This window comes from Salvelinus sp. IW2-2015, unplaced genomic scaffold, assembly GCF_002910315.2.
Source record: "Salvelinus sp. IW2-2015 unplaced genomic scaffold, ASM291031v2 Un_scaffold1555, whole genome shotgun sequence".
NCBI classification, from domain to species: domain Eukaryota; kingdom Metazoa; phylum Chordata; class Actinopteri; order Salmoniformes; family Salmonidae; genus Salvelinus; species Salvelinus sp. IW2-2015.
Genome location: NW_019942986.1, coordinates 102573 through 116844, shown reverse-complemented (window position 1 = coordinate 116844; position 14272 = coordinate 102573). Strand labels below are relative to the sequence as shown.

Here is a 14272-nt window from a genome sequence, read left to right as displayed (position 1 = left end):
TTTCTAACTTCCTAGCCTACCTTACACTGATATCTAAATGTCCTTTTCGGTGTGCTATGATATTTAGGGTTGTTTGTAGAAACACAATTGTATATAGATAATTATTTCACATACTTGTCGTTTGTCTAGGCTACATCCCTGAAACATGAACCCATGCCCTGGCATCCATACATCCCTGAAACATGAACCCATGCCCTGGCATCCATACATCCCTGAAACATGAACCCATTGCCTGGGCATCCATACATCCTGCTGAAACATGAACCCAGCCCTGGCTTCCATACATCCCTGAAACATGAACCCATGCCCTGGCATCCATACATCCCTGAAACATGAACCCATGCCCTGGCATCCATACATCCCTGAAACCCATGAACACCAGCCCTGGCATCCATACATCCCTGAACATGAACCCATCCTGGCATCCATACATCCCTGAACATGAACCCATGCCCTGCATCCATACATCCCTGAAACATGAACCCATGCCCTGGCATCCATACACTCCCTGAACATGGAACCCATTGCCCTGGCATCCATAACATCCCTGAAACATGAACCCATGCCCTGGCATCCATACATCCCTGAAACATGAACCCATGCCCTGGCATCCATACATCCCTGAAACATGAACCCAGCCCTGGCATCCATACATCCCTGAAACATGAACCCATGCCCTGGCATCCATACATCCCTGAAACATGAACCCATGCCCCCTGGCATCCATACATCCCTGAAACATGAACCCATGCCCTGGCATCCATACATCCCTGAAACATGAACCCATGCCCTGGCATCCATACATCCCTGGGTTAATGTACTTCCTCAATGGCTGTAAAAGCATCATGTTACTTTCACCATTTGCACATTATCTCCCTGAAGAACAACCATATTTCCGCAAACTCAATTTTGTGAACATTGCATGAACTGCTTAACCCAGAAGTCTGAAACCAGATTCACATCCTCACACAGTCTACTTTACTTTCCAGATGTCTTGTATCATGCTGAGGAAACACAGTAGCCTGCACACCATTACAAATAGCTCAGAATCTTGGCTGTTTGTTTCAATACACTCTGAACACAGTAAAACTCAATCTCCCTCAGAGTTGGTGGTTATAAATGGTGCCAGTGAGCACAGCACGTGACTGCATTTTATCTGTGTCTGGACCCGGTTTCCCAATATGGATGGAACTTCAGCTTACGAGTCGCGAACATGTTGTTACACATCATGAGATATATTGAGGCAAAAATATATTATTGAGACAGTATATTGAGACAGTAGCCTTCAATTAGCAAAATAATACTCAATTGATTGAACATGAACTTGATTTCAATATGATTGAAATACATAGGCCTATGAAGCCTATACTGTATTTACATTTTAATGCAGTCATCTCAGTTTTCATTTGAAGAATATTTTTATCCTCTGCTTGTTTGTAACAATTGCAAAGCCATTGGCAACTTTGTATTTCTGTTGAACTTTGTGGTCACAGAGGTGTACAAACATCCTTATTGTATGTTTAGTGGAGATCTTCTGTGTATACAGGAAGGGCAAAAAAAGCATCTAACGACTCACTTAGCTTTCTATGAGTGGTCTGAGGCAGTCGGTAAATAACGTGTTTTCAGGTGAAACTTTAGTAACAATGGTTTTGGGAAACCATTGAGGCACGAATCCCATTGAAGTCATTGGACGACATTGGCTTTTGTGCATCATGTTCAAAACATCTAGAATTGACTTTGTTGAGCTTTACAATCAATTWAAGATACTTTCAGATGATTTGGACATGGTGCGTGACAAATGCTAATATTGGTCCCATGACTTGAATGGGATTTGTGCCACAAATGCTAGAACGTTAGCATGTGGAAACAGTGCCAGGGAAACTAAACCAAATCATGGATTGCTGTCATACCTTTTCCATAGACTGCTTACAGGGTAAGGAAACCAATGTGTAATTTTGTAATTTGGGTGAACTATCGCTTTAAGATGCTTTTGGGAAACTGGGCCCTGGTTAATTAGGAACCGCTCCAAGTCCCTGACCTGAATCGTGGATAGAGGAAGTCAACTGCCGTTTAAACGACAGCAACAGATGTGAGGTAAGCATACCGGTACACACTGGAGACCTCAAGCACCGGCAAGCATCTGGAAGCAAACAAAGTAACACACTGACACACATCCAGAACAGTCTACAAATCAATTCCAAGGTCATACAGGATTAGTAGATGCATTACAATACAGCAAACAAACCTGTTTAGGATCTTGTARAACAGAGTACCACATTGACATAATACTGTATGACAGAAAACRCATGCTGTATACTGTCCATTTAGAGTAAAAATAACACATTTGTTCACTAGAGCACGCTGTCAAACATACCTAAGCCTGTCTATTCTGTGGGACTTTAAATGTAACGTCATGCTATTTTTAAGATGCTAAATATTGRACTTGGTGTGTTTTACACATGAATGGCATGCATTGTGTTGTTAATTACTTGGACTTCAATAGTGAGTAAGGTTTTTATGCAAACCTGTGCATATGGTCATTGGTCATTACAGAAACTATATTTTCATCCAACACTTACTAATTTCTAAATGAATTTAGTTAAATTAGGCGCCACCCTGTGATAGTGATTGGTATTGCACATTTCTCCAACCTTTGAATTCTCCCCCCAACTACAAACTATCAATAAATGCACCAAACAAAAACCTCAAAACCAACCACTTTTAATCCCAGTTTCATGCAAGGAAAGACATTGTTACATGTACTGTATGACCGGCAGTGGCTTACAGTATCCACAATTACACAGTAGTACACAGTCAACGTACCTCAGTGAGGATTCAGAACTGACTTTAAACTGATAAGTTTTCTTCTTGGATGATTTGGGACATAATATGGCACTTTGACATATCCAACAGTATATAGTGTGCTTGTTCCTCCACAGAGTAATTCCTCCWTAGAGTATATCAGATCATTTAAACAATGTAAGCATCTGATATTTTATATTGGCCATTTTTATTGTCCTCAGTTCAGTCTTCTGTACATGCAMAAAATACTTTAAAGCTATAACAAATGTTTAAGGAATATAACAAATGGATACTTACAGTATCCTGACATTTAATGATCTCAGAAATGAACACAAACTCAAAAATCACAATTTACTTGCAAGTTTCAGTGATCAACTATGATGAATTAAAARGGGGCAAAGGGCATCAAATAAAGAATGTAAAGACAAAATAACCTCTTAAAATCAATTTTCAAAGATAAAATAAAAACCTAATTTTACAACACCATTGAGGGTATTTATGTAATATCATATTTCGAAATAGGTAGTCGTCTACTACCCAAGTTAGAAAAAAAACACGTAACATTCCCATTAAAATAAACAATTCAGAGGTTTACAATTGAAGAGTAATTCACATCAAAAACAACACATCTAATAGTTATAGGTACTGTATTTTAATGATATAAAAATACAAGATTCCTCTCATTAAAATACCTAAATGTTGCAATCTAATTAAGGTCCATAGTCATCATAATTACTCTGGCATCACCCCGACATGATATGTCACCTCAGAATTAGATGTAAATCTAACTATCATTACAATGAAAATGTAAGAGTAACGACACACATCAGGAAGTACCATTATGTACAAAACAATCCTTGAAGAAAACAAAATGGCTGCTATAAAAAAAAGAATGGAATAAAATGCCATCAAAAAGTGGTTTGGGGTGATTCGTGGTGCTGATAATCAAAATGAGGATGCTGTCCTATTACTTTATTTGTATTGCATGTCCCATACCTAGTGGTCTGGGAAGGTTAGTGGTACAGATTACATTACATCAACAACTCTGCCGTATAAATACTTTCTTATGATTACGTTTCCCATACAAAGCTAAAGTGCATCTTTATCTCAAATGCCTGTACACATTGGATTGGATCATTCTATTAGGAAGAATTTGCACAAGAGGTTTTCTACCTGCAACATTATCAAACCCTCATGAAACTGTATATTGGCACCTTGCTAACTTCACTTTCTCTGAGACATGGTTCCTCCTATTCTACAGTAGACGTGTGCCCAAAGGAACTCCGTAAAACCCTTTTGTCTGCCTTTAGATCGATGGGCTTCCATTATGGCTGTGTTTTTACTGCCTTACTGATACATCTTCACATGTCCATGCAGTGAGGTGGTGTTGCCCCCACAGTCCACATACTGGTACATCTCCTGGGAGACCTGCTCCGAGTGCCCAAAGTAAGATGTGGTCACAGTCACCCTGAAAACCAGTCAATAGACAGTAGTCAGTTTCCCCAAAATGGCGTGTGAGGTTGGACAAAATAAATAGAGTAGGTACAGTAACATGTGTAAACTCAATGTATTAGTAGAAATATTTGAAAAGGTACAATGCATTCAGAAAGTGTTCAGACCCCTTGACTTTTTCCACATTTTGTTACGTTACAGCCTTATACTAAAATGTATTAAATCTTTTTTTCCCCCCTCATCAATCTACACACAATTCCCCATAATGACAAAGCAAAAACAGGCTTTTAGACATTTCTGCAAAAAAAAAAAATATATATATATATATATATATAATACTAATGAAATATCACATTTACATAAGTATTCAGACCCTTTACTCAGTACTTTGTTGAAGCACCTTTGTCAGCGATTACAGACTTGAGTCTTCTTGGGTATGACGCTACAATCTTATGACACCTGTTTTTAGGGAGTTTTTCCCATTCTTGTCTGCAGATCCTCTGAAGCTCTGTCAGGTTGGATGTGGAGCGTCGCTGCAGAGCTATTTTCAGGTCTCTCTAGAGATGTTCGATTAGGTTCAAGTCCGAACATTGGCTGAGCCACTCAAGGACATTCAAAGACTTTGTGCTTAGGGTTGTTGTCCTGTTGGACGTTGAATCTTCCCCGCAGTCTGAGGTCCTGAGCGCTCTGAAGGAGGTTACATTCAATGATCTCTCTGTACTTTGCTCCGTTCCTCTTTCCCTTGATCATGACTAGTCTCCCAGTACCTGCTGCTGAAAAACATCCCCACAGCATGATGCTACCACCATGCTTCACGTAGAGACGGTGCAAGGTTTCTTCCAGATGTGACGCTTGACATTCAGGCTAAAGAGTTCAATCTGGGTTTCATCAGACCAGAGAATCTTGTTTCTCATGGTCTGAGAGTCTTTAGGTGCCTTTTGGCGAACTCCAAGCTGACTGTCATGTGCCTTTTACTGAGGAGTGGTTTCCGCCTGGACACTCTACCATAAAAGCCTGATTGGTGGAGTGCTGCAGAGATGGTTGTCCTTTTGGAAGGTTCTCCCGTCTCCACAGAGGAACTCTGGAGCTTTGTCAGAGTGACCATCGGGTTCTTGGTCACCTCCCTCACAAAGGCCCTTCTCCCCGATTGCTCAGTTTGGCCGGGCGGCCAGCTCTAGGAAGAGTCTTGGTAGTTCCAAACTTTTTCCATTTAAGAATGATGGAGGCGACTGTGTTCTTGGGGAACGTCAATGCTGCAGAAATGTTTTGGTATCCTTCCCAGATCTGTGCCTCGACACAATCCTGTCTTGGAGCTCTACGGACAATTCCTTCGACCTCACGGCTTGGTTTTTGCTCTGACATGCACTGTCAAATGTGGAACCTTATATAGACAGGTGTGTACCTTTCCAAATCATGTTCAATTAATTGTTTTTATCACAGGTGGACTCCAATCAAGTTATAGAAACATCTCAAGGATGATCAATGGAAACAGGATCCAGCTGAGCTTTATTTCGAGTCTCATAGCAAAGGATCTGAATACTTATGTAAATAAAGTTTTTCAGTCTTTTACATTTTTATACATTTCCGAACATTTCTAAAAGCCTGTTTTTACTTTGTTATTATGGGGTATTGTGTGTAGATTGACGAGCAAAACATGTTTGGGGACACATTTCAGAATGAGGCTGTAACGTAACAAAATGTGGAAAAAGGGAAGTGGTATGAATAGTTTCCGAATGCACCGTATACTTACTGCATCATGACCACAATGTTGTGAACCTTTATGGACTGCAGGGTGCAATAGTCGCTGCAAACACAAAACATTTATTGAAGAAATGTCACGATTTGTACTGTCAACCACACAATAAAATGTAGTTAGTTGTGAAATACTTACAATAAATACTTACAACATATAACTCATCTCCTCAGCAATGACTGTGGGAACCGTGTAGTCAATCTGAAATAAACAATATGTTGTAATGCAGCAGTTATCCATCTCCCATATTGAACAGGGCGGTTGAGTGCTGACTAACTAAGTAATGAGTCACTTTTGAGGGCAACAGTCCAAAAATGCCATCCTTATTCCATCCTTGCTTCTACTGATGCCCTCAGAACAGGGACAGGTGTTATAGTGGATTCAACAACAACAACAAGGTTCGTTATCAATGTTGCCTGATTTTGTTGCTAGATTTTGCCGCAAAGCGGGTGGAACAATGAGCTGCTGTGTTGGGGGATAGAAAAGTACTTCAAAGTACAACTTTGATGCACACGTCATACACTGTAATATGTTTATAACAAGCCGTTATACCAAGGCATGTTATTCTAAAATACACATGGTAAAGACCCACCTGCTGCATATCCAGTGGTATGATGGTCGTCACATTGCTAATACGGGCCTTCCCAATCACCGTCTTAGAGAACTGCACTTGGGCTGTGATGTTGGTCAGGGATACAGCGTAGTAGTTGTTATTGGTGATGTTCAGAGTGGTCTAGAAGAAAAGCCATACGGCACAACAGTTGTTGGAAAGACTGTCATTACGTTGGACCCACTGCAATTTGCATACCGCCCCAACAAATCCACAGATGATGGAATCTCTATTGCACTCCACACTGCCCTCTCCCACCTGGTCAAGAAGAACACCTATGCGAGAATACTGTTCATCGGCTACAGCTCAGCGTCCAACACCATAGTACCCTCCAAGCTCATCACTAAGCTAAGGACCCTGGGACTGAACACCTCCCTTTGTAACTGGATCCTGGACTTCCTGACGGGCTGCCCCCAGGTTTAAAAAAAAACTATTTCCCAGGTGGTGAGGGTAGGCAACAACACATCCACCACGTTGACCCTCAACACGGGGCCCCTCAGGGCTGCGTGCTTATTTCCCTCATGTACTCCCTGTTCATCCACGACTGAGTGACCGCACGTCTCCAACACCATCATTAAATTTGCTGAATGACACAACGGTGGTAGGCCTGATCACCTCCTCCTCAGTGACCTGGCAGTGTGGTGCCAGGACAACAACCTCTCCCTCAACGTCAGCAAGACAAAGGAGCTGATTGTGGACTACAGGAAACGGAGTGCCGAGCACGCCCCCATCCATATCGACAGGACTGTAGTGGAGCGGGCCGAGAGCTTCAAGTTCCTCTGTGTCCACATCAGTCAGGAATTAACATGGTCCACACACACCAACACAGTTGTGAAGAAGGCACGACAACACCTCTCCCTCAGGAGGCTGGAAAGATTTGGCATGGGCCCTCAGATCCTCAAAAAGTTGTCCAGCTGTACCATTGAAAGCATCTTGACTGGCTGCATCACCACTTGGTATGGCAACTGCTTGTCATACGACCACAAGGCGCTACAGAGGGTAAGGCGCTACAGAGGTTAGTGTGTACGGCCCAGTACATCACTGGGGCTGAGCTCCCTGCCATCCAGAACCTTCAAACCAGGCGGTGTAAGAGAAGGCCCTAAAAATGGTAAAAGACTCCAACCACCCAAGTAATAGACTGTTCTCTCTGCTACCACACGGCAGGCAGTACAGATGCACCAAGTCTGGAACCAACAGGACCCCGAACAGCTTCTACCCCCCAAGCCTTAAGACTGCTACATTGTTAACCAAATAACTACCAAGACTCTCTTTTGACTCATCACATACGCTGCTGCTACTGTTTATTATCTATCCTGTTGCTTAGTCACTTCACCCCTAACTATATGTACATATCTACCTCAATTACCTCATACCTCTGTACATTCACTCAGTACTGGTACCCCGTGTATATAGCCAAGTTATTGTTACTCATGGTGTATTTATTCCTCGTGTCATTGTTGTTTTATTCTTTTTCTATTTTTCTCACTGCATTGTTGGGAACGGCTGGTATGGACGCATTTCACTGTTTACACCAATTGTTTACGAAGCACGTGACAAAAAACTATTTGATTTGAATCCATGTCAACCCTAAGATGGAAACACAAGAAGGACAACTAACACCAGAGAGAGGAGCTTACCGTGATATTGAGATAGACAATCCGTTTGTCCTGGTCATAGGAGACGAATGAAGACTTCACGCCCACATAGGAGACGTCGATAGAACGAGGGAACAGGAAAAACACAGCCAGGCCAGACAGCAGAAGGCAAAGAGACACGGACACAGTGACATAAAGCTTTCTGCAAGAAAAAGGGAGGAAGCGCCATTAAAAGAGAGAAGTTGGATATAGACCACAGTCTACCACAGTTGAATCATTCAATTGCACATCTTTCAATAAAGAGACGTCTGGCTGAGTGAGATGAGACTTACGTTCTCCTTGGCTGGAGCCTCTGGTCACTGTATGGAATCAGAGCCACAAGCTGGTTCTCTTGTCCTGCAGTAGAGATGCGATGACAAAGCCATTTACAGAGGAAACTGATATTGTCTTTTCCATTTTCAATTCATGTTGGAAGTCAGTGTTTCTAGGTAGCCTAGTTTCTGGTTTTGCATTCTTGTTTGAATATCAAGTCAAAATGCAAATTAGGCAAAATGATTAGCAGCTCATGAGGGACAGTTTTACTACAGATGTAGGTGTGTATTGTGTCAGTGAGTGAGGGTTCATGTTTATTACTGTGTAGGAATGTATTTGTTTTGTGTTTATCCCCTCACCCCGTGGTATTCTGCCAGTGCCCTGGCATGTGGGGCATGTGACACTGTCTCTGCCAGTAAATTCCACATAGGGGAACTGAGACACATCTCCATTCTTTCCATCCTCTTCACTCTGTGTATCTATGTACTCTGGACCAGTCGTCAGGCCACTCTGACTGCCACGGTCGTCTTTCCCCTTCGACAAGTGCGAGTGTGACTTCCCCATCACTAGAGCTTTCTGTGAATAAAACATGTAAGATCTAATAAGTAGGTGTGGTCGGTAGTGAAAACTCATGCCACATATTCATTTGATATTTACATTTACATTTACATTACATTTAAGTCATTTAGCAGACGCTCTTATCCAGAGCGACTTACAAATTGGTGCATTCACCTTATGATATCCAGTGGAACAACCACTTTACAATAGTGCATCTAACTCTTTTAAGGGGGGGGGGGTTAGAAGGATTACTTTATCCTATCCTAGGTATTCCTTAAAGAGGTGGGGTTTCAGGTGTCTCCGGAAGGTGGTGATTGACTCCGCTGACCTGGCGTCGTGAGGGAGTTTGTTCCACCATTGGGGTGCCAGAGCAGCGAACAGTTTTGACTGGGCTGAGCGGGAACTGTACTTCCTCAGAGGTAGGGAGGCGAGCAGGCCAGAGGTGGATGAACGCAGTGCCCTTGTTTGGGTGTAGGGCCTGATCAGAGCCTGAAGGTACGGAGGTGCCGTTCCCCTCACAGCTCCGTAGGCAAGCACCATGGTCTTGTAACGGATGCGAGCTTCAACTGGAAGCCAGTGGAGAGAGCGGAGGAGCGGGGTGACGTGAGAGAACTTGGGAARGTTGAACACCAGACGGGCTGCGGCGTTCTGGATGAGTTGTAGGGGTTTAATGGCACAGGCAGGGAGCCCAGCCAACAGCGAGTTGCAGTAATCCAGACGGGAGATGACAAGTGCCTGGATTAGGACCTGCGCCGCTTCCTGCGTGAGGCAGGGTCGTACTCTGCGAATGTTGTAGAGCATGAACCTACATGAACGGGTCACCGCCTTGATGTTAGTTGAGAACGACAGGGTGTTGTCCAGGATCACGCCAAGGTTCTTAGCACTCTGGGAGGAGGACACAATGGAGTTGTCAACCGTGATGGCGAGATCATGGAACGGGCAGTCCTTCCCCGGGAGGAAGAGCAGCTCCGTCTTGCCGAGGTTCAGCTTGAGGTGGTGATCCGTCATCCACACTGATATGTCTGCCAGACATGCAGAGATGCGATTCACCACCTGGTTATCAGAGGGGGTTATACATGGTCGTTATGGTCAGTTTACACAAATTGTTTTATACTACTTCTGTACTATAACAATGTACCTGCCTATGTCAGGTTTTAAAGCCATTTTATATTGTATAAAGGATACCATACTCCTATTACATTTTTGCATAGATGATTTTGTTTTGTTTAGACCAGTTTACACCAACTCCCCAAAAGCTCTTATCAAGTGTGCACCATTTATGTAATTCATGTGTGTTTGAAACAATTACTGTCAAACAAAAGACACTTGTTCTGGCCGTGGCATTAGGCAGGGCTGCCCAATTAGTCTATTTTTATTTGTATTGGTTACTCAAAGTATGGCTCTTCATAACAAGAAAGGGAATTTTCAAGGTGTTTCAGTACTTGGCAATGAATTTTAACTATGTCAACTGGCTGATGATACCACCATATTTTTAAGAGACAGGAATGACGTTTCTAAAGCAGTTTCCTGTATTGAAGACTTTTCCTTAGTTTCGGGTTTGAAAATGTTGATTAAAAAGTCAGTCTCATTTCCACTCAAGGATTGTGTTTTACAGGAAGTATATGGTATCCCAATTAAAGATAAGGTTACTTATCTTGTAATTGTTATATGCAAGGATGAAAAACAAAGGAGTGAATTAAACTTTAAACACATTATTGAGGAAACAAAGAAGAAATTTAACCTCTGGTTGCTGAGAGATATTTCGTTATACGGTCGGGTGTTATTGTCCAAAGCTGAAGTGTTATCCAGATCGGTTTATGTCTCGTTATCACTTGAATTATCCCCAAAAATGTAAAGGACTTAGATAAGATTCTTTATAATTTAATTTGAGGAACAAGCCTCACTATCTACGGAAAGATATTCTCACTAATACCCAAGGCCAAGGAGGTCTTGAGGTTTTAGATTTAAATACCTCTAAATAATACTTTTAATATACTTCAGAATCCAATTCATTTTAAGAACCAGAACAGTATTTGGAATGTCTTCCCTAAGTATTTATTTGACTCTGTTGGTGGTTTAGAATTTTTGCTTCAATGTAATTTTGATGTTGATAAAATCCCAGTAAAATTGGCCAAATTCCATAGCAGGCAATTTTAGCTTGGATGTTAGCGTATAAACACAATTTTTCCCCTCAGATACTGTCTATGGAACAACAAAGATATACGATTTTAAAATAAGTCTCTTTTTTTTTCGTAACTGGTTTGAGAATAAAATTATTTTGGTTGGTCAGTTACTGAATGAGGATGGATATCTACTCTCATATGGGGAATTTCTTGAAAAGTTTAAATACCAATAAATAAATTCTGACATAGATAAAGATGTAGTATATTTATTTCAACTGCTAATAATACTAGGTAAATTTCAAATTCACAAATGCAAATGATCTAATTCAAAACATAACTTTTTTCCACTTTATAAATGCATTTAAACAATATGGCACTACTTTAACTAAAATGAAAAACAAAAAGGCAATTATTATTAATGAATATGATTTGTTTGTTTAGGATTCCTGGCAATGTAAATAGTATGTATGCTTGTTTGCATGTGACTATTCCTCTTTTGTTTGTTGATATTTCTTAATAAATTATTATTATTATTCCTTAAAGAGACTTGTTCTGACCAAAGTTAGGTCTGGACCAAATATATGTAGCCTAGCCAGAAAAACACATCGCAAAAACACGGTCGTGATACTGTGCTGATGTGCAGACGACCATTATGCTACATGGTACACAATGTTACATCCAGAGAAACTCTTCGCCCGCCTGCCATTTTAATCCAAAACTCACGAATACATTGTTGCGTATTTACTCCGATATCCTGTTGTATTTTTATTTGGTGTCAAGTTATTGATGTAAATCATTGTGTAGAATACTTGCATAGGGCATCGACATGGATAAAATGTTTCCATATTGCAAAATGTTGCCCGGCTCCTTTGACAACATCAAAGCACCACTGTGCGGTATTACACACGCACGACGGATATGATCAAAATGGCAACATTCGATATTGGATTCATCTGCTTACCTTTGCGTATATTCACGCAGAATTTCTTTACATATGCTTGGTCACGAACAGCAGCTGTTTATGTCAATATAGTACTGACATTAGTACACGCACTAGTATTTTGCCAGCAGCTCAGACGATGACGTCACTTTCATATGACAAAGTAAGAAACCTTCAAAATAAAAGCCCGCATTTGAAAAAAATGTCAACGTGTATAACTCATTCAAATTATATTGAATTTTAATCAATGGCCACTTTTATTGTGCCAACAAGAAATTGCGATGTCATTTCTGAAAACAAATGTAAAAAATATATTTTCTAAGACCAATAATGAAAATACAATGTTGACACTAGTATGTTGAGAATATTGGGCTGTAAAGAGAAAACGTTTCTACCTGTCTCAGCTAAAGTGTGGTGAAAAATACTCAGTAGGGTCTCTACTAACCAAATATGGTTAGTTTTGGAGGGGGACAGTGTCATACATATCCAGCAGCACTTCGTTCTCCACCCCCTCCATAGCCACCAATGCAATACACTGCAATAGACTGTACATGGCATACATATTGGCTTGTAGAGAGAAAACTGCCTTGTTTGTTTCCAGTGTGAAATAAAATGTAAACAAAGACAAAGACACAATGTAAATAATAATGGACTGGCATACCTGTTAACGACCTAGATTAACCTAATGGTTAATGCATCAGCTCAATCGCTTGGCCTGACAAATAAAACTATTTTTTAGGTAGTATCCAAGTAAAATCATGTTGCTATAGGTTTATATCACCACAATTATGCATAGCCTTCCAATAATTTTCTTAAACCCATCTCTGTCACAATCAATCCAAAGGTTGGCTACTTGGACTTGGGTTTTGGACTGATTCATGGATCACAGCACATCTCTCCTCATTAGAAACTTCAATGTTTAGGATTTCACTTCCAAACATAAAAGGCACGCTTGATATTCTTTTCAAGCAAATGATTGCAAAGGGAGAAGCATCACGCACATGCAGTAAATGTGCAACCGTACTCAGTAGACAAACTATTTCAACCAGCACTACAGATATTCTTGTACTTTATGTTTCTGGTGGAAGGTCAAAAGTCATCCACAGTAATGTGAAACCTTGTGTCCCTATCTCGCTTTATTGATCTTTCAGCAGTTGACAATGAGAGGTTGACCTACATATTGAGCTCAGCAATCTGTCATTCAGGGATAAATGCCAAAAAAGGACACTACAAAGCACATCTTATATTTGACTCTTTTAAGATTAAGATGATCTATATAGAGAATTGACCTCTATAGAATATACAAACATTCAGGACACAGCAAGAGTTATATATTTTTATGAGTTATTTAATGAGGGCCCTTAAAGAATCTCTGAGCAAGTACATATCTGTGAGTCAGATTCAGATATTGATGTTATTCCAACACAGAACTATTTCTCCTACCTTTCCCGTTGTGACATTTCTGAAGAAAACATCCGCTTTCAAAGAATGTCACAAAATATTACTTAAAACGAACAGTAGGAGTCCAAAATCAACAATTCAGCAAGTCATTTCACAGTTGGATGCAGTGAAACCAGGACAGACAACAGCACCATTGCTTCAACAGAGGCTTCAAAACAGCGATATATGTGACATTATAGAATATTTTGTGAAGGAAATGCTACCTGCACATTTCTTAGCCAATGATCTCCTCCATATTCACAGTTTATGCTCTCAAAATTGCAGTCAGTGCAAGAAAGCCATGAATAGCCAGGTTAAAAATGAATAGTTCAACTAGGGCATATTTCAGAAAGAGGCATTAAAGAATTCCTTTCACTGCAAGCATCGCAAGAAAACAAGATTTGTAAAACATGTAATACTGCAAATAACTTTCAGCGGTCAAGCTTTAATGTCATCCATGTTCCAAAGACATTACCTGTGAAGATAGACAGGCCAGCAGAGAGCTGTTTACCCAAGAGCTTGAATCTATCCTGCATATATAACATACACCTCTTATCTAGAATTATGGCATTTTCAGATAATTACCCTTTTGGGAAATCGTAAACACTACATGGCAAGCTCTGGTATATATCGACTGCACTCAAGTATCAAAATCAAGTGTGGGCTTTACCTTAGAGAAAGACCAAT

The 14272-nt window shown here is 40.7% G+C and overlaps 2 protein-coding genes across 2 annotated transcripts; both read right to left on the bottom strand.

Annotated features, from left to right (window-relative positions):
- Nucleotides 1-3438: 3438 nt before the first annotated feature.
- LOC111958907 (transmembrane protein 106B) lies at nucleotides 3439-12302 on the bottom strand. Its single transcript, XM_024138717.2, has 8 exons — nucleotides 12167-12302; nucleotides 8884-9100; nucleotides 8545-8608; nucleotides 8255-8414; nucleotides 6600-6740; nucleotides 6159-6208; nucleotides 6005-6058; nucleotides 3439-4270 (listed from the first exon to the last, which is right to left on the bottom strand). The coding sequence occupies exons 2-8, from the start codon at nucleotides 9086-9088 to the stop codon at nucleotides 4150-4152; spliced, it is 795 nt and encodes a 264-aa protein (XP_023994485.1). The 5' UTR covers nucleotides 9089-9100; nucleotides 12167-12302; the 3' UTR covers nucleotides 3439-4149.
- Nucleotides 9145-10244, bottom strand: LOC139024480 (uncharacterized). The gene has a single exon (XM_070439319.1). It carries the CDS (start codon nucleotides 10088-10090, stop codon nucleotides 9341-9343), a length of 750 nt encoding a protein of 249 aa, XP_070295420.1. The 5' UTR covers nucleotides 10091-10244; the 3' UTR covers nucleotides 9145-9340.
- Nucleotides 12303-14272: the final 1970 nt, after the last annotated feature.